At 31.1% G+C, this 23,112-nt stretch overlaps 1 protein-coding gene across 2 annotated transcripts in view; it reads left to right on the top strand.

Moving 5' to 3' along the window:
* The window catches only part of LOC143234541 (sentrin-specific protease 1-like), a 36,733-nt gene extending 14,010 nt beyond the window's left edge, over positions 1–22,723 (top strand). For both annotated transcript variants that reach the window (XM_076471973.1, XM_076471974.1), the window contains exons 6-18: positions 676–812; positions 2,300–2,529; positions 5,149–5,197; positions 5,786–5,851; positions 9,397–9,481; positions 11,155–11,187; positions 12,134–12,212; positions 12,723–12,865; positions 17,007–17,210; positions 19,691–19,770; positions 19,895–19,973; positions 21,430–21,525; positions 21,752–22,723. In XM_076471973.1, the coding sequence (XP_076328088.1) occupies positions 676–812; positions 2,300–2,529; positions 5,149–5,197; positions 5,786–5,851; positions 9,397–9,481; positions 11,155–11,187; positions 12,134–12,212; positions 12,723–12,865; positions 17,007–17,210; positions 19,691–19,770; positions 19,895–19,973; positions 21,430–21,525; positions 21,752–21,814 (1,344 nt within the window). In that variant the 3' untranslated portion in view covers positions 21,815–22,723. The remainder of the gene's footprint in view (positions 1–675; positions 813–2,299; positions 2,530–5,148; positions 5,198–5,785; positions 5,852–9,396; positions 9,482–11,154; positions 11,188–12,133; positions 12,213–12,722; positions 12,866–17,006; positions 17,211–19,690; positions 19,771–19,894; positions 19,974–21,429; positions 21,526–21,751) is intronic.
* Positions 22,724–23,112: the final 389 nt, after the last annotated feature.

Genomic DNA, 23,112 nt, shown 5'->3' with positions numbered 1-23,112 from the left:
AGTGTTGGTACCTACAGGTCATTTGTACAAATATAATTTATCATTCATTAATTCGGTGAAAACCGTGTTAGATTTTTTCTAGAATTAAAATCTTTGAATTGCTACCAAAATTTTATTTCCAGAAATATTCTGGTGATATATATATATATATATATATATATTTAATGACCCATATCATTAAATTATTGGTCCAACTGAACTTATAAAGGCATTTTATTGTGTGAGGTCAAAAATAGCTCAGTGATGACACAGTCATGGTCATGTATCGTCTAGTTTTGTGTTCATACCTATTTATTAGGTAAAGTACAGTGGAAATAACTTTAATACAAATTGTACATCAAAATTATAATAACTTCTATGTCAATTATTATATCAGTAAGTATATGACTATTTCAACAGTTAAGAATAATTATGTAGTTACTAAAGTTATAATTACTAAACACCTGTAATGTGAATATTTATTGTAAAAATAAAATGAACTTACCATTGGAATAAATTGATACAATTCTAAAAATCTGTTTAAGAGTTATATTTTTTTTAATTGACTCTTCATTTATCAAGATTAAAATTCAAGTTGTAAAATTATACTAAATTTCATGAACTATTTTCATCAAAACCTGATGAGAAATTTTTTGTTTTCCATCAGAAATAAATAACTTTTTTTTTTTCCGATAGAGCATTCGCCTTCAAGAGCGGGAACAGTACAGGTTGATGCTTCAGCAATATACCTCGGAACCTTTATTTCATCAAGTGTCTGCATGGAAACCAAGACTTTCTTTCCAGGATGCTTGTGTACAGAATAATTTCAACAAGTAAGCATTTAAAAAAAAACAACAAAAACATAATACAAAAGTAAAAAATTTGTTTTGTACCCTTACTTTGGTTTGTTTTTTCTGTTTAAACCAAACAACAGTGTGTGAGACATAATTTAGGTTAATCATTACTTTGTCTGGTTTACTGTTATTTTTAATGTGTACAGTTTTTGTGGTACTAAGTGTTGACTTCTATGAAAGGAATATTTGTTTTCTTTCCCACACCCCTATAATAAAGCTTCTCGACTTGCATGCCCTTTTCAACTTATTTTATTCATGTAATATTCAGATTGGTGCCACTAGATGGTTCAGTGGTAAGTCTGAGGTCTGATAATGCTACAGATTGGGATTTGATACTCACAGTGGGCAGAGCAGAAACACCCCAGTGTAACATTGTGCGTAACAACAAACAAGAAACTGTAACTAGAACTCTAATGTTTCTTTTGATTAAAATAAGTGGTGTATTCTACAGCTTGTTACCAGTTTTTTGGGCATTGGTTTCATAAAATTATCTGCAGTTTTTAATTTACCAAGAGCACTTTAAAATTTTTTCAATGTTCTATTCCACAGAGATTATTATTTTGTAGTTTTTGTATTAACTTGTGTTCAGGGTTGAACATTGAAGAAAATCCTACACCAGTACATGTACTCACTAACTGTTTTCTCAATAATTGTATTTTTATTTATACATTTACTTAGAATTTAATGAGAAACAATTAGTAAATAACCTTGCTATTTTGTTTTTAACTTGTAAAAAAACAAAAAACTAAATTAGACACTCACTGTTAGACATACTCTCAACCCCCACTCCACAGTTGTTTACATGAAACAGATGAGGGAAATTTGTGATGTTTAAGGCTGCATGTTTAACACACGTAGGAAAGATTAAAAAATTAGTGACTAAAAGTTGCAAGTTTGTTGTTATAATTTACCTCTTTTTAAAAACGTAATTATTATGTCTCTCCTCACTATGAAAAGCATGTTTTAATCAGAGTTATAGTTTTTCAGTAGCTTGATATAAGAGCAATAGAGCCTAAGGTATGTAGTTATAAGGAAAAAAAATACTTAGAGAAGTGTCAAGAGGTTTACTTATCCATGGGATGTTTCTACATATCGTGTTATGTTTAGTATATTACTCTCAATAAGTATGATTGTACAAATTCTATTTATAATATTGAAATAAAACAGTTTTCACAGAAAATAAAACTTTTATAGAATTGATAACAATATATACACTAGTTACTGATTTATCCAGTTTATTGTCTACCCATTTATTCAGCAAATACATGTTTATTTCATTTTTTGTTGTTCATTACAAGTTTCAACAGAAAGATTGTCGTGGTTGTTATTAGCTTACCTGTTTCTGGATTTAAGGATCTTAAAACTTTGTTTTATTTGATAAATCTGATGCAAGTTGTTACAGTTAGTGATTGTTACATCACAAGAAACCACCTGTCTTTCTTAATATCACTGTTGTTTTCTTGTAGAAGGTCCACTTCTAAGTTGCGTGATACTCCAGCTTTCCAAATGGAAAGATTAGACCATGTAGCTGCTGAGAATCTTACACAGTCTTTGAAAAAAGGTCGTAAGAATAAACCTCCAAAGTTACACGGAAGTCAGATTCAGGCTATTTTCTCAAAGTCTCCATTGAATGCAAGCATGTCCAAAACTAATGAAAACGTAAAGAGAAACTCATCCAGAAAAACATTTTCTATGGGTAAGTAATACTGATTATAATATCAAATACTTTATTCTATAAAGAATTAAAATGAGGTTAAAGTACTAGATACATTGTTACATTTAAAACCTTCGTGGTGAGGAAGTGTTGTAATACTGAGTGGTTTTATTTATTAGATGAGTGATTAGAAGTTGACTTGTAATTGTGTTTTGTATTTTGGGGCTAAAGTGATTAAAACAATATAAATATTTTGGGTTTGTTTGCTTTTTACTAAAATCAGTTTTATTGCTTAATCTTTCACGTTTTTATGGAAAACGTTTATTCACAATATTCAAAAGATAAAATTTATCTTTTACTTACATTGGTTTAGTATGAAACTGAATACAACTGTCAGCTGCTTCAGTAAATCAACACTGCGAAAATGAAAAGCCTCTAAGCAGTTTGTTTTTTTTACAGTTATTACAGAGAAAGAAACTCTGACATTCTTACTGTTAGCATTAGTAAGACACTTGTATTCTGAGTAAGGAACTAAACAGAAGAATATTATAATAATTACAGTAAAACCTCTACAGAAAGAGCCCCTGTCCTCACTATGTCAAAATGCCCTCTGTAGCAAGGTGTCCTTAATATAAAAAATGAACCACATTGAGGGTGATTCCATGTTGTCCTCAGTAAGTTTTTTAACTTTAAGCCCCTCCTCATTTTGTTTGGTGTACATGGACACAGGTGCTCGATGAGTTGCACATTGTCAGGAGGTTTTGGGGAGTGAATTGGCTGGTCTTTTTTATTATTTATTATTGGTCACAAAATGCTTCTCTTCAGATTTGAAACCAATAAACATTTCACATTTGTCTCTTTGTTTTTATTTTGCTGTGAATCTCTGAAGTAAAATTCTGCTGAAAATAAAGCAACAAATCACAACTTGTGTGTCACTGGATTGTTTATGTGACACCATCTCACTACTTGTGTGTCACTGGACTGTTTACATGACACCATAATACAACATTATTGAGAGGAACTAAACATGCACACAAAAATGACTTGAACACTTTGAAGACTTTATCAGCTGGTGTATCTTACACTTTGTACAGTAAAAATTACCCAGAGTAATAATACTGCACTTTGATTTGTGAAAACCTTTATTACACTGTATGGTTTGGAACTGATCCAAAAAACACAGCAGTCGTTGAATATTGATCATTTTTTTCTGGGATGTTTGTAATTTAGTGGTATACAGAGACAACTCTCCACTTTACTGAGTGAAGAGAACAAGACTAAAGACTGACATTATTCCAAAATATTTAGAAGTTCATTATCACAAGATTCATTTTGGCTGCAAATAGAAGGATAAAATGAGAGACTGAAAAGGTCTGCCCTTACTGGCATGGTGCCTGTTAATCGAGGTTTTACAATACAGAAGTCCTGCATTTTCCTAACATTAAAGTTGCTAGAGATAAGACAACTTTCTTGCATGGTTTGTTTGAAACATGGTGTCTCTGTGTTGTATGTTTATTTATTATGTCACAAATACGTCTTGCTTGTTTTTACCTACATGAAGAATTTCATTAAATGCTGACATTCTGAGCTAGTTATCAGTATATTCTCCTGTATTAGTTGTACTACTTATATAATTAACTGGTTGAAAATAGTAAGTAGGGAAGTCCACTTTATTAACTAGTGACAGTATAAAACTGAAGTCCACTTTATTATCCAATGTAACTAGCAATAGTGTAAAACCAAACTCCACCTTATTATCCTGTGTAATTAGTGATAGTATAAAAGTGAAGTCCATTTTATTATCTCATGTAACTAGCAACATTATAGAACTGATGTCCACTTTATTATCACATACAAGTAGCACCAGAGCTGCTATTTGAAAATAACTAAGTTCTACGGACTACCTAGTACTGGAAGATGTATTCTTTGAGTTGTTTGCCTTTAAAAATAATCCCATTAAAGTTGGTAAAAATACAACTACACTAAACAACCTAAAGTATCAGAACATTATAGGATGAATATGAAATACAAATAACAAGATATCTAACAATCTACTTGTATAATTAAATGATCTATACTATAATACTCTAACTAATGACTACAGTAATGTGTTTTAGTGTATTCAGATAACTTGAAATGTTTCTAACTTGTAAACAAATTAATTAAATAGGTTGTTAGTCAAAAACTTTCTTAGTGCTACATACAGACAAAAGTTGAAAACCATAGAACATATAATCTTGTTAATAGACTAGAATGTTCTAGAAGTTTGTTCTAATTGTGAGCACACTTATGGTAATAACATACTCTTGTTCTCTTCTGTTCACCTGATTATTTTCAACAACATGTAACATTTTGGCAGACACGAAGCCAGGGTTTAACTTCTTGTTAGCAACGTCTGTGATTTCTGGAACTGTATTGTTATAGAACACCTTGTATTTAATGACAGCCAATTGTAATGTTGTAACAGTCGTAACTACCGAGTATAGAACTTAAGAACTTTTATATGTGAATAATTAACTAGTTATTGAGAATATTACGTTACTTAAGTGTTACGCTGTATGGTAGTTATAAATCACTTAAGCTACATTTTGTTTTTGTCATTACTTGTTCGTGTCCATGTGTCACAGTTTCACTGAAACATTGTATCTGTTCTATTTGTAGGATCAAAGGACAACTCTCTCCTAATTAGTGACATCAAATCTCCAGAGAGGTGAGATATTTTAGTTCAAATTTTCATACTAAGTTCAAATATCAGTTCAGTATACAGTTTTTGTTAATAAGTCAGAATAACATAAAAATGTGTATTTTTCATCATTATGTGTTCAAGTTTTAAGAAATATAGTATTTTAAAAGTGTAATTCTGTTTTTATAAAAGGTATCTTTTTACTTTTCCAGTTGAAATTATCAACTGAGTGAATATGTTTTCAACAATAGTTGTTTTTGTTTGATGTAACATGTGTTCTCAAACTTTTCAGTTTAGTTTGAAATAAGTAATTCAGTTTCTTATGGTACATCATAAACAAGTAAGTTTATGACTTGTTTAATGTTAAATATTAAATGTTTTAACGTTTAATGTTAAACATTAAAAGTTTTACTGCAGTATTTGTGAAACATTGTTACTAAAACAAGGTGTGAAATCCTTTGCTTTTCATTAAAAGTTCAATTTGACTTTTATGTCAAATTTTATGATTTATAGTTGCAGGATGAACAAGACAACTGCTACATACTTATGTTTGGTAACTCTTAAAGACCTTTGTTTTAAGATAGGGATATTTAATATTGTATTTCTTCTTTTCAGGAACTGTTCTGCTATGCCCTATTACAGAAATTGTCCTTTCTTCTCTCCTAAGTGGCTCGAAGAATTGTAAGTGATTTTTAATCAACATGTTTTACCATTCACGCGTTACTCAACATTATAAAAAATTAACACTGAATCACTGGATACTGTAGTTATACAAGACATTGAGAACAGAACACCATTTCTACAAAAACATTAAGAACAGGGCACTACAGTTATACAAGATACTGAGAACAGGGATACTGTAGTTATACAAGACATTGAGAACAGGGCACTGCAGTTATACAAGACATTGAGAACAGTGCTCTGTGTGTATCCAAGACATTAATAACAGTGCACTGTGTGTATCCAAGACATTAATAACAGTGCACTGTGTGTATCCAAGACATTAATAACAGTGCACTGTGTGTATCCAAGACATTATGAACAGGGTATGGTATTTATTACAAGACATTAAGTACAGGGCACTGTATTTATACAAGACATTAATAACAGAGCACTGTGTGTATCCAAGACGTTATGACCAGGGCATGGTATTTATACAAGACATTATGAACAGGGCACTGTATTTATACAAAACATTAAATACAGGGCACTGTATTTATACAACCCATTAAGTACCTGACACTGTATTTATACAAACATTAAGAACAAAGCACTGTGTGTACACAACACATGTACATGGCACTGTGTTTATACAACACATTATTAACAAGGCACTGTGTTTATACAACACATTATTAACAAGGCACTGTGTTTATACAACACATTATGAACAAGGCACTGTGTTTATACAACACATTATGAACAAGGCACTGTGTTTATGTAACACATTATGAATAGGGCACTGTATTTATACAACACATGAACAAGGCACTGTATTTATACAACACATTATGAACAAGGCACTGTATTTATACAACACATTATGAACAAGGCACTGTATTTATACAACACATTATGAACAAGGCACTGTGTTTATGTAACACATTATGAACAAGGCACTGTGTTTATGTAACACATTATGAACAGGGCACTGTGTTTATACAACACATTATGAACAGGGCACTGTATTTATACAACACATTATGAACAGGGCACTGTATTTATACAACACATTATGAACAAGGCACTGTGTTTATGTAACACATTATGAATAGGGCACTGTGTTTATACAACACATTATGAACAGGGCACTGTATTTATACAACACATTATGAACAGGGCACTGTATTTATACAACACATGAACAAGGCACTGTATTTATACAACACATTATGAACAAGGCACTGTATTTATACAACACATTATGAACAGGGCACTGTATTTATACAACACATTATGAACAAGGCACTGTGTTTATACAACACATTATGAACAAGGCACTGTGTTTATACAACACATTATGAACAAGGCACTGTGTTTATACAACACATTATGAACAGGGCACTGTATTTTATACAACACATTATGAACAAGGCAAACTGTATTTATACAACACATTATGAACAAGGCACTGTATTTATACAACACATTATGAACAGGGCACTGTATTTATACAACACATTATGAACAGGGCACTGTATTTATACAACACATTATGAACAGGGCACTGTATTTATACAACACATTATGAACAGGGCACTGTATTTATACAACACATTATGAACAGGGCACTGTATTTATACAACACATTATGAACAGGGCACTGTATTTATACAACACATTATGAACAGGGCACTGTATTTATACAACACATTATGAACAAGGCACTGTGTTTATGTAACACATTATGAACAAGGCACTGTGTTTATGTAACACATTATGAATAGGGCACTGTATTTATACAACACATTATGAACAGGGCACTGTATTTATACAACACATTATGAACAAGGCACTGTGTTTATGTAACACATTATGAATAGGGCACTGTGTTTATACAACACATTATGAACAGGGCACTGTATTTATACAACACATTATGAACAGGGCACTGTATTTATACAACACATTATGAACAGGGCACTGTATTTATACAACACATGAACAAGGCACTGTATTTATACAACACATTATGAACAAGGCACTGTATTTATACAACACATTATGAACAAGGCACTGTATTTATACAACACATTATGAACAGGGCACTGTATTTATACAACACATTATGAACAAGGCACTGTGTTTATACAACACATTATGAACAAGGCACTGTGTTTATACAACACATTATGAACAAGGCACTGTGTTTATACAACACATTATGAACAAGGCACTGTGTTTATACAACACATTATGAACAGGGCACTGTATTTATACAACACATTATGAACAAGGCACTGTATTTATACAACACATTATGAACAGGGCACTGTATTTATACAACACATTATGAACAGGGCACTATATTTATACAACACATTATGAACAGGGCACTGTATTTATACAACACATTATGAACAGGGCACTGTATTTATACAACACATTATGAACAGGGCACTGTATTTATACAACACATTATGAACAGGGCACTGTATTTATACAACACATGAACAGGGCACTGTATTTATACAACACATTATGAACAGGGCACTGTATTTATACAACACATTATGAACAGGGCACTGTATTTATACAACACATTATGAACAGGGCACTGTATTTATACAACACATTATGAACAAGGCACTGTGTTTATGTAACACATTATGAATAGGGCACTGTGTTTATACAACACATTATGAACAGGGCACTGTGTTTATACAACACATTATGAACAAGGCACTGTGTTTATGTAACACATTATGAATAGGGCACTGTGTTTATACAACACATTATGAACAGGGCACTGTATTTATACAACACATTAAGTATAGGAAACTGTATTTATACAACACATTTAGTACAGGGCACTGTATTTATACAACACATTATGAACAAGGCACTGTGTTTATACAACACATTATGAACAAGGCACTGTGTTTATGTAACACATTATGAATAGGGCACTGTGTTTATACAACACATTATGAACAGGGCACTGTATTTATACAACACATGAACAAGGCACTGTATTTATACAACACATTATCAACAAGGCACTGTATTTATACAACACATTAAGTATAGGGAACTGTATTTATACAACACATTTAGTACAGGGCACTGTATTTATACAAAACATTAAGTACAGGGAACTGTATTTATACAAGAAATTAAGAAATTAAAAATTATAATCCTCAAGTACAGTTTCACTGTAAGGTTTCACAAAAGTTTATAAAACAGCTGCTATTCTGTGGGCTCAGCAGTGAATGAGGGCATGTAATAATAAAAATCAAGTTTCGATACTTGCGGTGGACATAGTACAAGTAACACTAACTTTGTGTCTATGAACAGTCAATCTAATTTGAATACTATATATCTGTAAAGTAGGTGATAGAACAATATTATAGATTAGGTAGTAAGTTTCATAGGAATTAATGTGGTTCAATTATTTTTACATAAATAAGCACATAATAGTTGGTATAACGTATGAACTTACTATATTTCACTTGCTACTCTACAATACTTTATTGTAACAATTCCAAATACAAATTGTTTTACAGAAAATTATCTTTGACAAGCAAATGTAAGGAAAGAGAAGAGCTACTTTTAGCTAAAGAGAGAAAGCTTCAGGCACTTCAAGAACAGGTACGTTAGTTTTGTTTCTATCACGTATTTACTGAACAGATACGTTAGTTTTGTTTTTATCACGTATTTATTGAACAGATACGTTAGTTTTGTTTCTATCACGTATTTACTGAACAGGTACGTTAGTTTTGTTTCTATCACGTATTTACTGAACAGGTACGTTAGTTTTGTTTTTATCACGTATTTACTGAACAGGTACGTTAGTTTTGTTTGTATCAATGCATTTAGTGAACAGGTAATGCTAGTTTTGTTTCTATCACGTATTTACTGAACAGGTACGTTAGTTTTGTTTGTATCAATGTATTTAGTGAACAGGTAATGCTAGTTTTGTTTCTATCATGCATTTACTGAACAGGTAATGCTAGTTTTGTTTCTATCAATGCATTTTCTGAACAGGTATGTTAGTTTTGTTTCTATCAATGCGATTTACTGAACAGGCACGTTAGTTTTGTTTCTATCACGCATTTACTGAACAGGTAACGTTAGTTTTGTTTCTATCACGTATTTACTGAACAGGTAATGCGTTAGTTTTGTTTCTATCAATGCATTTACTGAACAGGTATGTTAGTTTTGTTTTTATCAATGCATTTACTGAACAGGTACGTTAGTTTTGTTTCTATCAATGCATTTACTGAACAGGTACGCTAGTTTTGTTTCTATCAATGTATTTACTGAACAGGTACGTTAGTTTTGTTTCTATCACTATTTACTGAACAGGTGCTAGTTTTGTTTTATCAATGATTTACTGGACAGGCACGCTAGTTTTGTTTCTATCAATGCATTTACTGAACAGGTACGTTAGTTTTGTTTCTATCAATGTGATTTACTGAACAGGTGCGTTAGTTTTGTTTCTATCAATGCATTTACTGAACAGGTAACGCTAGTTTTGTTTCTATCACTATTTACTGAACAGGTAACGTTAGTTTTGTTTTATCAATGCATTTACTGGACAGGTAACGCTAGTTTTGTTTCTATCACGCATTTACTGAACAGGTAACGCTAGTTTTGTTTCTATCAATGTATTTACTGAACAGGTAATGTTAGTTTTGTTTTTATCACTATTTACTGGTCTTTACATAATTTAGCTCCAGCTGTTCTGATTATTGTTCATGTTATACTTTGATTTCTTGTAAATATTCTTTCCCCCAGTTTCACTTGTTAGGTTTCTCATTAATATTTTATACAAATAACATGATGTAATCTGTAGTTTAATCCAGGGTAACTACTAGAAAGACATCAGGTAACAGTACAAGCATTGTGTCTTTATTATGTATCTGTTTATCAGTATATCTTCTTCAGATGTATCTGTGTAATCCTTTAGGTACTACAGTCAGTTTCTGAAATTCAAAAACTGAAACCTTCCTACATCAGAATCATTTTACTGTGAGTGTATCAATGTTAGTGAAAAATAACCACTGAACATGATTGTCTTTAGATGTTACTTCCTTTACTTGTTTAAAACAAAACATTGATGACAGGTGGTTGAGAACTAGTGAAGATATTATAATCTGCTTCAGATGTTTGAGAAAATAAGTTTATAAAACATAAATCTAACTTGTACACATATTTAAAACAGCTGTTTTGTGTGCATTATTTATTTTGTGTTTTGCAAGGAAAGATAATTTACTTGTTTTATAAATAAAAATTGTAAGCTGTTTTTGTTAATCATACAGAGGGAAGCAGAAAATGCAGCCTGGGAAGAGAGGGTAGGTTTTATTGTCCATTTAGTTTATCATCTTATAATTTTCCCTAATTCAGTACAAATCTATAATCTGTATTGTACAATATAATACGTATAATCTGTGGTAAGGGCTAATGTTTCGCTGAACATGAGTTTTAAAAATATTATAATTAATTTAAATGGTAGAATATAATTTATTTCATGTTAACTTTTGTATATATTTGATTCGATAGGACATATATTAATAAATTACTTTTGCACAAAGGTACAAAAGCCATGGACACTTCCTTTTATGTTGTTTAATACTATAGGCACCAGATTAACAGTTCAGGTCAAATATTATTACAGTAGCATTTCTTAGCTAATCAGTTTTATATGAGATATTTCGACAGTCTAAAACATTTAGAAACTTATTTGTAGTGAATGGAGTTCCTCAAGTTACATCACACAATCATATAATCTGTATTTGTCAGGATTTATACTTTCTATGGTCCTTGGCTCAGTGGTAATTCTGTTTAAAACATTTTTGTTCCTGTTGTGCTCTGTTGTTGAACTGGTTCTCCAAGGGAGACAGGTTTGTGAGACAGTTACTCAATAGTTGACAAAATTTTTCTTTTTAAATGCTAAAAATTTAAAATATAGGTTGAAACATTATTCGCTTGGTGTTTTGAATTGGGAAAGAACCAAAGTGATTTTTTATATTTATCGACATAAACTGTTTATGGTTATAATAAAAAATATTCGGTAGAGGTGTTATCACTTTTACAAAAATGAATAAAAAATTTTGTATTATGTGTTTTTTAATCATAACCTCCCTGTTGAAGGATTGTTAAGAAATTACGAATTATTTGATGATAATACTTGGTCAAGTGTAGTATAATGTGTGAATGGTATTCTTCAATCCAATGAAATATAATTAGATTGATAACTAAGGTCTTTAGTTTGAAGTGGTTTTACAAATATTTTTATAGTTGAAGAAAAAACTGGAGGAAGCCCATATTGCAGCCAAAATGAACTATGAAGAGGTGGACATTAGTAAAGATTTCCCTGGTGGGTGACTAAATTATGTCCATAAAGTCTTTCCTTTACTAAAATAAAACTGTTTTTAAGAAATATTTCACAAAGTATCTAATTGGTTGTATGTGAGAACTTATGAAGCTGTGAAAATTCATTCAGATTTGAAGACAAACCTAATTCTTGTCATGTTTTTAAGAATGAAATTTCATGCTATAAGATCTCAGATTTGTAAATTCACTTTTTAGTTACACATTTGATTCTTTGTTTATACTTTTTGTTGTTGTTGTTACAGTATTTAAAAGAAAGACAGAGAATCCATGTTGCAATAAAATTATCACATTGTCAAGTGGAGAAATACAATGTTAGAGTTATCTTCAAATAACCAGCTATTCTTAATATAGTAGAGAGTAAGTTGTAGTTTCACTGATTTCTACTTTTTATAACATTAATGTTTTATTTATGTCTAAGATAGAATAATAGATTGGTAAGGTAATAGATAAAAGCTTTCTACCTTACTAAAGGAATAAAATTCATGTGTTACAGAACTCACTGATGAAATGGAGAGGCTCGTGGATGATGCATTAGAACCAGTTCCTCCTGATGAAGTGCTTGTTGAAGGCTTCCGGTTATCTATTACCAGAAGGGATATGGAAACATTAGCAGGACTTAATTGGTTAAATGATGAGGTAATTTTATAACATGCCATCACTTGGTTCTTAGTCATATCAGGTGATGGTTAAATGATGAGGTAATTTTATAACATGCCATCACTTGGTTCTTAGTCATATCAGGTGATGGTTAAATGATGAGGTAATTTTATAACATGCCATCACTTGGTTCTTAGTCATATCAGGTGATGGTTAAAATGATGAGGTAATTTTATAACATGCCATCACTTGGTTCTTAGTCATATCAGGTGATGGTTAAATGATGAGGTAATTTTATAACATGCCATCACTTGGTTCTTAGTCATATCAGGTGATGGTTAAATGATGAGGTTATTTTATAACATGCCATCACTTGGTTCTTAGTCATATCAGGTGATGGTTAAATGATGAGGTAATTTTATAACATGCCATCACTTGGTTCTTAGTCATATCAGGTGATGGTTAAATGATGAGGTAATTTTATAACATGCCATCACTTGGTTCTTAGTCATATCAGGTGATGGTTAAATGATGAGGTAATTTTATAACATGCCATCACTTGGTTCTTAGTCATATCAGGTGATGGTTAAAATGATGAGGTAATTTTATAACATGCCATCACTTGGTTCTTAGTCATATCAGGTGATGGTTAAATGATGAGGTAATTTTATAACATGCCATCACTTGGTTCTTAGTCATATCAGGTGATGGTTAAATGATGAGGTAATTTTATAACATGCCATCACTTGGTTCTTAGTCATATCAGGTGATGGTTAAATGATGAGGTAATTTTATAACATGCCATCTCTTGGTTCTTAGTCATATCAGGTGATGGTTAAATGATGAGGTAATTTTATAACATGCCATCACTTGGTTCTTAGTCATATCAGGTGATGGTTAAATGATGAGGTAATTTTATAACATGCCATCACTTGGTTCTTAGTCATATCAGGTGATGGTTAAATGATGAGGTAATTTTATAACATGCCATCTCTTGGTTCTTAGTCATATCAGGTGAAAGCATCATACTACATTAGAATCTTTAACAAACACTAGTTACATGGTTCTTTGGATCATTTACACCTGAATGTTTTTGTTTGTCTAACTTACAAATTACTGTTGCATTGTTCCTGTATTTGTTAAACTGTTCTTAACTAGTGGCTTGTTGCATAAAACTTCAGTAGTTTTTTTTATAAATACTTTATAGAAAGACATAAGAGTATTAGAAGTATTTTTGAGTGATACAAAACTTTAACCTTTCTGCATTGTGTAGGTCAAAGTGCACATGCCAGAACCTTTCAGAGAGTTGCATTCAAAATTAACCTATCTTGTTTTCAAAATGTAATTAAATTATTTTATTACTAATATGTAAGAATAAATTTGGCATCAAAAACATAGATAATAAATCAAATTTTAATATTATATGAGTTTTAAGTTTCTACTTTCAGAAGGTGATATTTAAAAACACAAACTCAGTCCCTCCTAGTATGAGAACAAATACATTTGTTAGCCATTTCTTCTTATTTACTTTATCTACTACCCATCTGGCAATTCAACAGAAGTACTCATTATAATACTGTTATTGCTAAGGTAAAACATATTTCTTACACTCTTCAATGTTATTTGGTTCAGAGACATAGACTACAAAATGACCCCTCCTTCTGTGCCCTCTGTCACATCCTGTGTTTTGCAAATTACCAGTAGTTCATTTTAACTTTTAATGTTATTTATGACAACTAGAAAATGAGAGTTTGTCTACCAAACAGCATGTTACATCATGTTTTCTTCAGTCTACCAAACAGCATGTTACATCATGTTTTCTTCAGTCTACCAAACAGCATGTTGCATCATGTTTTCTTCAGTCTACCAAACAGCATGTTACATCATGTTTTCAGCTTCCAGTTTAGGTTTGATTTACACATGAAAGACATTGACAGACTTAACTGAATTTCCAATGGTTCTTGTTACATAGTTAGAAAGCCATAATAATTGTGATAGTTGCAGACATATCCTACATATTATTCAATGTTCTTTGGAGCACTATTTAATTAAAAGATATTGAATGCAGTAGGTACCATTAGTTTAAAAACAAAAAACTGTTATGTGTCAACGATAGTCAAAAGTACAAAGAAAGCAACCCAGATAAACACCTATTATTTTCTCATGTACTTTTTACTTATTATTACAAAAAAAGTAAAATGTAAAAGTTAGAAACCTTTTTAGGTTAGATTACATAAAGTGAATAAAATAATAATAAAATTTGTCACGAGGTATGTTCATAATTATTCCACGAGCAACTTATGTGTTATGTAATTTGATTGAGTAATTAGTTACACATATGCCAAGTGATTTCAAACTTTTTAGTTGGAATATGAGCTGAGATGTAGTTCAGAAAGCAATAAATAAAACAGTAAAACTTTATACATGTATATAGTGTTACAATATTTAAGCTACTTAGGATAGGAAATTAAGTTTTGTGTTACAATTTGAAGTCATTCTAGAAAGAAAAAAATGGTTAATGAATAATTTAGATTTAATTACATTTTTTCATTTTTTAGTTGGTTACAAGATTGATCAAATTTACAAATCTCATACTGAATTAAAGTAGGGAAGTAACAGATAAAATAAAAGGTTTTTCAGAAAAAACAATATTTGATATTTATTTATGAGATTTTAGGCAACATGCAAATGAAATTTGAAAATTTTTAGATGAAGAAAAGTATTTTTAATTTCAATATTAAAATCACATTTTACTTGGAGCGGACAACACTCTGAAACCATACAATTAAACTGAGTTTTAGTTAAAATCTCTAATTAAAAATTCTGATATTTCTTCTCTTTATGAAATACTTGTAAACTTTTACTGAGATCTTTCAGAGTTATGTATACCACCATGGTTATCTGGTGGTTACAAGGTTCTTTAAAATATAGGCACTCATCCTGATAGGTTTGATTTCCAGCATTTTACATTGAACAGGTGGTGTCTTAGATCTCTGTGAAAGTTGATTGATGTGTTATTTTCTTATACATAAGCATATGTTTAATTACAACTGTTAATCCTTTGGACACTGCTTCACCTAATTTAATTTAGAAATGTATTGTTTTAAATTATATCTTAAACTTGCAAATATGTGTATATTAAATTCTGGTTTGTTTTCTTTTGTCATTTTTTATATTTATTTTGGTTACAGGAATACATCAAATATTTTATTTGATGTCAGCTAAAACTGACTAAGTTTTAAAAACTCTACATATTAAATGTTGTTCATTGCTAGATCTTATTATAATATTCTTAACTGTATTGAACTCTGTAGTAAAGTAAAACCTTTAAAATAAATTGGCATTAAATGTGAAGTGGCTTCCACTTTACCTGTTTCACAGCCCTGTGGGACACTGTATAACCACTGTTTTAGTATTAAAATGGTTGACATTAACCACATGAACTTTGTACCACAATGAAGAAAATGTCTCCCTCCCTTACTCTTCACCAGTTTCAAATAAGTAAAAATATTTGTTGAATCGTTTGTTTCTAAAAGTAAACCTGACATGGTAATTTTTTATTTGTAAATGTTCAAGTAAAATGGGTAAGTGACCAGTTTTGGCCGTTTCATTATTGTAGTAATTTCATGGAAATATATGACCTGGATTTCCATCTACTAATAAGAAAAAGAAACCATTAAACATTTATTTTATTGTTAACCTGTGAATATAAAAAGTGTGTCAAAAGTTTTACTGAAGGTTGTTTTCTATCAGTTGTGTTTCATTAATTTCATCTTAAACCACATAAGTTTGATTAATTTCTTATGAATAATAATAGCTGTAAAACAGCCTACTAAGTAAAGGAATATTTTCATTTCTTTGTATTTGTTTGTTATCTGTAAACTTTATTTGTTTCTTCTAGTGTAATCACAATAATGCAAATAATGTTGTTAGTTTTTACATCTAAACCATTGTGACCCCTAGAGCTCAATGGTAATGAATCAGGAATACTTTTATAAAATACACACGGATACAGGAACCTGCTGAGTGTTTTTTCTTGTTTTGGTTTTCATATTAGAAAAGCAAAATGTGTGAATTGTGGAACATACTATAAAGTTTTTTGTTTTCACTTACTCAAAGAATGGAATTATATTCTCTGATGTTTGTATCGTGAACACGTACCATGTTTTTACGATTTCAGGTGATAAATTTCTACATGAATCTGCTAATGGAAAGAGGAAAACAGGAAAACTTCCCATCTGTATATGCTTTCAACACATTTTTCTACCCAAAGCTCGCTGCTGGTGGCCACAGTGCCCTACGGAGATGGACGCGAAAGATCGACATTTTCTCTTATGACCTTTTGTTAGTACCAGTTCACCTAGGAATGCACTGGTGCTTAGCTGTATGTAAAAATAATAAATATCATCTCTGTTTCTGTGTGGGTTATTGTGAAATGTTCTTAAAGTTACTTTCAGTTACTGATAACAGTTGAAAGTTGTTTATTCTCACTTTTCCCCATCATGTGGTGGTAAGTCTGAGTGTTGGGTTAATATAGGGCTGTTTTTAGTTATTAATAAGTAAAAACTGGTATTTATTTACTTTATAATTTAGTTAGTTTCACTGTTGAGGGAAAGTTTTAATATTTTTTATTTTAAATGCTGTTTTCTGTACTTAGAGCCACAAAACAAAACCTTGGTATATGTTGTTGTTGTATTAAAGATTGTATTGGCTAGATGACAGAATCAGCAAATATGAATATTTTTGTTCATAGAGTTTCATACAGCTATGAGCATGCACGGGGAACACATTGAATTTATTCAGTAGATATTTGTGATAAAATAGTACTGTTTTAATATCAGGCACAGCATGTATGTGTTTGTGTTTCTTATCACTAAAATTGTATTTATTATTGAGAAAAAGGACAAATTTATTTATAAGTTGAACACAAAACAAAGTGAGGCTAGTTTGAGGGGATGTTATCCCATAATAGTAGCTCTTGTGAAGGACAGTTCAAAGAGCAAGATGTGGTTATTTGTAGTTGTGAAATGTTCAAAGATGATTCATACAGCATACATATAAACTGATATACAGCCAGTACTGATTCACATATAAACTAATAGTGTTTCTAAAACTTAATGTGACAATTGTTATAGTGTTTCACTTTTTTTCTCCTAGATGTTTGTTTATCAAGAACTGATTCATAAAATAGTTAGTCCTAGTGTGAGACACATTTAAACATTTTCTAACAGAAAACAATGTTTTGTTAGAAACATTAAGTTACAGTTTATTGATGAATAATCACCAGTGAATACAAAACATGTTTTGGAACTTTAGAACAGTCTGAGTTTATGAAATGATTGTGTGTGTGTTTAGTTACCTAACAGGTCAAGTAATGTCTGATTTCAAGAGAAAGGATTTCAAACACTTTTAATGTTATTTAATCAATAATGTGTTCCATTATTATTAATTACTTCCTGCCAACAATTCACAAGCTTCTGAATGTAACTTCTATATATTTCATGAGGTTTGGAGGAATGTAGAGATGGTAGTTTTGACATCTTCATGTGTTCCAAGCTGTTTTCCAACAAGATAGTTCTGTAAACTTCGGAATAGATGATAATCAGATGGGACAAGATCTGGAGAATAAGGAGGATGTGGAGGTCTTCCCAGTTTAGATCTTCAGTCTCTACAGATGTGATCCTTACTGTATGGGGCCGTGCATTATCCTGGTGTAACACAACACCTTTATGACTGATCAAAGCAGGCCTCTTTTCTTTCAGTGCAACATTCAAGTGCTCTAATTGTTGACAATAGAATTCTGGTGTAATTGTTACATTAAGTGACAGCAACTCAAAGTGGATCACACCAACAATATCACACAAAATGCTTAACAAGACTTTCTTAGGGTGGAGGTCCATTTTGGGCTATGCTTTATCCAGTTTATCTGCACTAAGCCATTATCTGCAGTGCTTAACATTTTTATAATATATCCATTTTTCATCTCCAGTCATCAGCCTGTCCAAAAAATCTGAGCTACATTCACAAGAGTGCAGAGAAGTACAAATGTCCACTCTTTCTCTAAGGTTGGCTTCTGTCAAATCATGGGGGACCCATTTTCCAAGTTTTGACACCTTTCCAAGCTGTTGCAGATGACGGTAAACTGTTGAATAGGTTGAATTAAGCTTCTGTGCTAGTTCTTCAACTGTTACAGTACAATCTTTATCAAGTGTAGCCAGCAGCAAGTCATCATTAAACTCAACAGGACGACCTGAATGTGGTGCATCACTTAAGCTGTAGTCACCTGATCTGAACTTCTGAAACCACCTTCAACATTTTCTTTCATTGAGAAACTCCACATCATAAACACCTTGAATGTTTCATGTAGTTTCTGTTGTACTGTTGTCTTTTTTAAATATATAAAACATTATATACCTAATGTGTTCCTCAGACACATCCATCTTCATAAGGGTTTATTTGATAAATGATCTGTAAAAGTTGAGTTGGGTTAGTTTCTTGTATTTGTCTGAACATTTTTATACACGTAACAAACACTACATATTTTAGTCATTAAAACCTTCTACAAAGACAGAAATGATGCACTTTCTGTATTAAATATTTAGACATGGGGTGAAATGATATGTCATGAAATTATTAATCAAGATATGTTGGACTTGTTTTTAATATTAAATTTCAAGTAATTGATTTGGTCATTTTCTAAAATTGGCATTTGTGGCCATTGCTATCACACTGTAATGGTTAGAATTTTAAGACCGACAAAAAAAAAATGTTCTAAGTTTATGCCTTGTTTTTAAAATACTAGATTAAGTCAAGTAAACAGTTGCTATAATATATTGGATTTTTCTTTCTTATTTTATTTTGCAGGTGGTGAATTTCCAAGATAAAAAAATTGAGTACTACGATTCAATGGATGGTCAAAATGGTGAATGTCTAAAGGCCTTAAGGTCAGTATTGTGTGCTGAGTAAACAATGGAAAGAGGTAGAATTCTACTCTGTTTTTGTATGGTCTAGTACATCTTTGTGCCTGCTGCTTATTAAATTGAAATATTTGGGTTTGTTGTTTTTCAGAACATACCTACAGGAGGAAAGCTTGGACAAGAAAAAGAAAGAATTTGACATTGGTGAATGGTCACTAGAAGTTGTTGAGGTATGTTTACATGTCAACAATGTTGGGAAGTCTGTTGTATGTGATAAAAGTACAGCTGTGTTACTAACTCGTGTCTTTCATAATGTATATGTATATGTACCGTAGTTTATTTACAAATGGATAGTGTCACTAATAGCAAGAGTACTTGACCAATGAACCAGTGCATTCTAACATTTAAAACTTTCACATTGTATACTAATAGTAAGACTGGTATACTAAATGAACTACATCATTATCTGGGTTAACTGTAGTCCTAATCAGTTTTGTTATTGATAAGTCGTATGAATGTAACCTAAAGCACTGGAAGGCATGTATAACTAATATGAAAAACGTTATATTCACCAATGTTCCAATTAATGTGCAAAGGAAAACAATGAAACTCAGCTTGGTACTGTTAGTGCCCTCTATGGAAAGGTTTGGGCTACACATTCTGTTTAAATGCTTTTGTAACAGTTATTTCACTTCTGTGAAGCACAGGAACACAATCACAGTTATAAACTGTAATGATAAAGAATAGTGTGAGTGGTGTTCAGCTGACAGTAAATATTAAAGATAATAAATGTGCTGCTTAGAATGTTTCAAACTCAACTGGAAAAATTCACAAAAAGAGACAATGACCCCTCCGTTTGTTTTTATCATCAGTGAGCTAGAAACGTACGTGGTAGTTCATTACTGTAACCTGAGCTATGCATCTGTTGTGGCTTTTGTAACTTTTTACATGGATTGAGTAATAAGAAATGGCTCAAAGGGGAAAAAGAAAAAAAGAAATCAACAAGAACAGATGTTATGAGCCTCAGATTATTTAAGGTGACTAATTCTTACAATATACAGTTATTCTGGAAAAGGTAAAAATCATTGTACATTATTTCATATAATTTTCTGGAATTTACAAGGTCAGTTAAATGCACCAAGCCTTTTATAATGTTAGGATAGGAAAAAAACAACTAAGTTTTACTGAAGAAAAATGTTATTTATTTAGGAGACTAGTGGTTATGCAAAACTAAGGTAAAGTATTTTTATTCTGAACATGAGAATTAATTTGCACTTAGAGCAGTTAATACACTAACTCCATATAATGTTTATTAAATGTTTCTCAAATTTTGTAAAGATACATTTACTACATTAATTTAGAATATGTATTCTTCAATGGTGGTTACAAGATTGGTCAAAAAGACAGAGTATGGAGAATTAATTAGGAAGTGTTGTAAGTATTACATAACTTTAAAATGTACAGTATTGATACCCTCTGCCTTATTGTTTTTAATGAAGTGAACTTTATTTAACAATAAGGTCATTCAATCTGTAAGCATAGAAAAAAACAAAACCCTCATTAAGAAATGTAAATGAGTACCTTCACAGTTGTAATATGTGATGTGTTTTTATATCTTCATTGTAAACCTGGATTGTAATTTGAGTTGCATGCTGTGTAAGACTTAATTTTTTGTCACGTTTCTAGGACATTCCCCATCAAATGAACGGAAGTGACTGTGGGATGTTTACATGCAAGTATGCCGAATACGTTACCCGTAGAGGAAAAATAAACTTTACTCAGGTTTGTAAACATCAGTTGAAGTGTAAATTGTGACACGTACTCTTTCAAGTAAAACAAGTAACACCAGGAACTTAAGTCAGCACATTTCGATATCCAAAAATTGTAATATATTTCTTTGTGTAGATTGTCGCTCTAAGAAAGTTTCAAGTATTTATAGTAACGTACTAGAAAAATGAAAGGTATGAATATTGCTTCACCTGACAAGACGTATAATCTTTTGTTGCAGGCTCACATGCCATATTTCAGGAGGAGGATGGTATACGAGATCACGACTAAGAAACTTTTGTAACATTCCAACTTACGACTACTTTCCATCGCTGCATCATTTTCTACAACAAACAGCACGTAACTGTACAGATAACATTTTGTAATTGACATAATAAAAGTGTTACAGTAACTTTAATGGTTCTGGCATTAAAATCAAACACAATGAAGTTATAGAACGTAACCTTACGGTTAAACACGTATATGTTAAAACTTATAAATTCATTTAATAGTCTGGTACATTTTTAATTTATTTGCCATATTTTTTTATCATAATTTGTCTTTGTTTTATACGAAAACATAAAACTTTTTCAGAAATTTTAAATCCAACAGAGTATTTCGGTGTGTAAGCTTTGCAAAGTTAATACGACATGCAAATGTTATCTTTATTAAAATCAAACAATACCATGCTGTAAATATTTTGATTTGTTTTAATGGGGATCTATCAAGATAAATATAAAAACTTATTTCACAGTAAATAAATTTCTCCTGTAGTCCAACTACATTCTTTCAAATTTTATTAATAGTATACCTTCCATCTTACTGTTAATGTTACTGACCTATCGGACAGAGGTCTTGGATTATGTTATTAAACTAATGTTGTTTCCCAGTGTCTAATACTTACCCATTATATTCGAAAAGATATCACCTGGAAACTGTGCTTTGATAAAGCTCATTGTTTAAGATCTCTTTCTCCAGTCATAAATATTATAAACAAGTTCAGAACAATCTATTGGATGAATTAAAATTTAAACTTATGACAACAATGAAAGGTTGTTGAATGTTTAGTACCTATTTTATTACCAGAATCATAGTCTTACTGTTTGACTATGGCTTAATAATACCTGCAATAGACTAATTAATAAAATTGGTATATGGTAAAGTTTGTTAAACAACTGTAAGTTGTAAATAATTAAATATGTCTTGCCCAAAATTGGTTTCCTTTTGTATTATTGATGTAAGAAACATCTTGGTGCACAATAATGTTAATTACTTGAAAACATGTAGTATATTTTTAAGTCTGATTTTTTCAGTTTGACAGAGTGTGATTTACAAAAGAAAACTGTGGTATAAATACCATGTTCAGTTTTACTGGATTGAGGCACATATGTTAGGTACTATGTCTTCAACAAAACCTGATTCACTCATGTGTACTAGGTGTTGGCAAATAAATCATGTCCATCAAACTGTAATTACTGTTCTGACGTATATTTCTGCTGTTTGAGACATGTCACTGGTCAGTTGATTGACCTTGTAAATAATGTGTAGGTAAATGAGTTTTAAAAACATGCATATATGGTAGATGGTAACGTTTTGATCAGT

This window comes from Tachypleus tridentatus, chromosome 12 (assembly GCF_004210375.1).
Source record: "Tachypleus tridentatus isolate NWPU-2018 chromosome 12, ASM421037v1, whole genome shotgun sequence".
NCBI lineage: Eukaryota > Metazoa > Arthropoda > Merostomata > Xiphosura > Limulidae > Tachypleus > Tachypleus tridentatus.
Note: the sequence above shows the minus strand (reverse complement) of the source record. Positions and strands in the feature narration are given on the sequence as shown.